The 3,829-nt window shown below is 43.9% G+C and overlaps 1 protein-coding gene across 2 annotated transcripts in view; it reads right to left on the bottom strand.

Annotated features, from left to right (window-relative positions):
• Positions 1-3,829, bottom strand: part of prkcab (protein kinase C, alpha, b) — an 85,895-nt gene that overhangs the window by 27,965 nt on the left and 54,101 nt on the right. For both annotated transcript variants that reach the window (XM_031872100.1, XM_031872099.1), the window contains exon 4: positions 82-193. In XM_031872100.1, the coding sequence (XP_031727960.1) occupies positions 82-193 (112 nt within the window). The remainder of the gene's footprint in view (positions 1-81; positions 194-3,829) is intronic.

The raw sequence follows: 3,829 nt of genomic DNA on the forward strand, positions 1-3,829 counted from the left end.
ACACACACACACACACACACACACACACACACACACACACACACACATATGCATATGCACGTAGACAGGGTGTGTACTCACTGTCACATTTCATCCCTTGGTGGATGAGTCCGTACAGCAGTGAACCACAGTGGTCACAGAAGGTGGGACTGCCGTATGTGTGGATCTTGAACTTGTGCTTGCTTCTGGGGTCCTGGGCAACAAACAGAGAGATGGGAAAACCATAAAATAGTATTAAATGTTATTTGTAGTGGTAAATGTATTAAACCACCAGGGCCCTTAAGATCCACAGAGGTATTCTAAATTATAAGATTTAAAAAGCCATCAGCTCTTTCACCATTTTATCAATTAAAATCAACATCTAAACTAAATAAACCCCTCAAACCTGCCCATTCAGTTTGTGTTGGCATGTGAAGGGTTAAATGAATAATCCCTTTGGTGGACCTATCAGAGCTTTGGAACCGCAGTGTCGAGGTCCCGCCCACACACCCCGCTCGAGCCAATCACGAGCCAAGGCCAGGCAACAGCTTGTTAGAATGAGCCACCTAGCTACGTTAGCTCAACGGCAGCTCTTTGGCTAGAAAGTCACACCGACGAACCATAACATCTCTACAGTTATGATGAAATCGACACATGTTTTAATACACAGATTCGTGACGATTATAGAACGTTTTGTGACATCTCCTCTCTTGTACAATTCCCGAGCTTCCATTTCAATGACTGTTGTCCTAAATAAACTGTGACATGTATATTTAATAGGCCGCTGCTGTGCCAATCCAATAATGCTATTTATGAACAGTATTGCTCGTGGTGGTGGGGTTCAAACTGCCATGATCACTGTCCACTGTCCATGGTTCTGAAGTGTGCGTCTCTAATGCTCGTCTGTGTGTGTGTGCTGTCATGGTGTTATAGGTTTACATGAGGTGTTGGTGGTTTTGTGTGGTCGGTTAGCCCGATGTCGCTCTACTCCACTGACGTGATGATGCTGTTTGGATAAGGAGGATTTGCATTTTGCTTTTGAAATGATCTGTTTTTTGTTTTGGTGAACTCTCACTCTCTTCGTTCTCTTTGCTCGCTGCTCTGCTAAGCCTGGACATGAGTCTTCATTTTTGTGTCAGAGCTGGAATAGTCATGAGTACCTTTTGCAGTATTATAAGAGAGGACACAGTAAGCGAGGCTGGCAGTTTGCTTTTCTCTCTATTAGAGAAGGAGGGTCAGAGGGCCGAGGTTTGAGAGGAACTAAAACACATCTTCAATGTCATTTTTTAACTTGCAACATTTCTATGTAAGGGAATAAAAATTGACCTTTCTTACAGCATCTGTTCATCACTCTACTGCTTAATGTCTCCCTCAGAAATTAACAGAATGAGTGATTGTAAATAGCATCCAAACAGAGCAGATTGTTTTGCCTCATTGAGACACATAACAGTATTTCACTTTAATTTCTCAGTATGGTTGTTTTTAGCTGTGTGATGCATCATATTCACGATGTCATCGCACTTTCGCATTGAGAAACAGAAAGAAAGAAAGAAAGAAAGAAATATCCAGATGGAAAGGAGATGTCAGCGCGTTATCAGTGCGTGGGAACGTGTACGGTTCGAGTGTTTTTCGTGCTTGGTGTCGGTTCTTTCCATCTTGTCCTCCTGGACGTCTTCCCAGCATCACTTTTCAAGTGTTATTAAGGCACAAACACACACCGCACAGTGATCGTACAGCGCCAGCAGCAGCGCAACTGAGAAACTGTTTATCTTGGCCTGAACATCTGGCACCGAGGCTGAATAAATAACCAATTTGAGGATTGATGCTCCGATAGGTTTCCAAGAAACCGGATCGGATTATATATAAAAAAAGAAGAGTAATGTCTTATTCAGCACATGTCATGCCATTCAATTTGTTGAAAATCGATTCATATATCCTCCAGTCAATATTGTGATAACGGAGGTTAGCTAATATCTACAATCAGCACGAAACAAAACATAGCTGTAATTAAAGCCCAACAAACGAGGGTGGATGAACCCCCCCACCAGCGTCGCCTCCATCACAATGAAATGTGTCAGAACGGCTGCATGTGTAATTATACAGGCCACTGACTGAGTAAGTGGGCACACGTTGGGGAAAAGTGCCTTTTTTTTTTTCTCACAAGCATAACAACGTGACGACAGAAGGAGGCGGAGAGGGGAAGTCCGTGTTTGAGAGAGGAGAGAGTTGTTGGGTGGTTTATGGTGTGATTGGCAGTGAAATGAGTCAGCGGTGCGAGGGTCCCTGAAAAGTCGAATTAACATGTAGTTAGCTCGCCTATTGTTATTTGCTCCTTTCCTACGGCCTTTCCTGGAGGATTTTCTTCAGAAAAACAAAACCAAACAGATGGCTCAGTCTCCTCTCTCCGCCGGGTTTCCCCCCCAAACTGCTTTCTTTTCAACCTTTCAATTGTGGGAAGTTTGAATTTATCTTGAAACAGACTTGCTGGGTAAACAGCAGGGACCAGGAACTCAGATGACCTCTCTCTCTCTCTCTCTCTCTCTCTCTATGTTTCCTTCCTTTGACGCCGTGTCATGTCTGTGCTCCCCTCCTCCTGGGATCCATGGGTGAAATTGAAACAGCATGCTTTCCACCCACAGTCATCCTGAGACTTTGACCAGTGCAGCCATTGGCAGGAAGGGGCCGGGTGTGAAGACGTAATTTGCTCAGCACCTTGGGCTTCCGCATGTGTGTGTGTGTGTCTGCACACATGCATGCATTTATTTATTCCACCCTTTAGGCCATCTCAGAGCCTTGTGTTGGTGCAAAAACCCCAAAAAAGGCACATGCACGGTACAGCCCGAACTGAACAATTGCTCAGACACACACACACACACGCACACAAAAACTGACCTAAAATGATCTCTCTCCTTGCTCTCAAAGCCCAGACAGATTATGATATACTAAGACAACACAAAGTAAAACCTCCAAAATAACAATAGTTGAACCGAAATCTCTCTTTGCATGAGCTTCTCTTTCCTGCAGCATTATCGGCAATTTAAAAAAAAAAAAAAGCCTCTTTATGTTTCCAAGGCGCAAAATGTTTGAAGCTATGCCAAATGAAGAAATAAACACGTATGAGTGCTCCCCTATAGTTCTCCTGTATTTAAATTCAATGGACTCTTGTCCACAAGTCCTTTTCGTTGTTTTGATTGTATATCAAACAGAAAAAAATTATCTGCATAATATTTAAATGTGCAAACAGTTGAAGAGGCAGCATTCTTGGCAGCTTTCATCGTGGCCCACGCTGCCACAGTGAAATCAAGCGAATACACAGTTGTAGACGCTTTTCATTTCTTCCAGCGGAGAAGAAATCTGATTACTTTCTTTAACACCGTGGAAATCGTGTCGCTTGGTCTCAATATGTACAGTGGCCCCAGTTTCTTCACACAGAGGCTGTGGCCCTTCGGACCCCTGGGCCCGGTAACATCGCTCAGTAATCCCTTCACGGGTGAAATGTGTGTGAGCTTTTCGTCTCGGCCAGTGCGCTTAGACGCACATGGAAACATGCGTGCACACCAGAACACGGAGCTTTCCCTCTAGGGTTTTGTTTATCCGATGCAGTCTTTGCTGTCGTTGAGGCTACGCCTGTTATGAGAAGAACGAAGACATGACTCACCAATCATCAATCGACAATGAGTCGTGTGAGATCCAAAACAGGTTAGTCATGGAGCTGAACTCTGGCACACAGACGTTACAATCTGCAAAACACATACATCTAAAAGTGGAGTGTGGCACATGTAAAAAAACTGACTTGCTCAGTCATCGTTTCAAATATCCTCTCGGCCATTTAAATGCTGGACATCATGCT

Source organism: Anarrhichthys ocellatus, unplaced genomic scaffold (genome assembly GCF_004355925.1).
Source record: "Anarrhichthys ocellatus isolate YVR2014 unplaced genomic scaffold, GSC_Weel_1.0 scaffold62, whole genome shotgun sequence".
In the NCBI taxonomy this organism is placed as follows: domain Eukaryota; kingdom Metazoa; phylum Chordata; class Actinopteri; order Perciformes; family Anarhichadidae; genus Anarrhichthys; species Anarrhichthys ocellatus.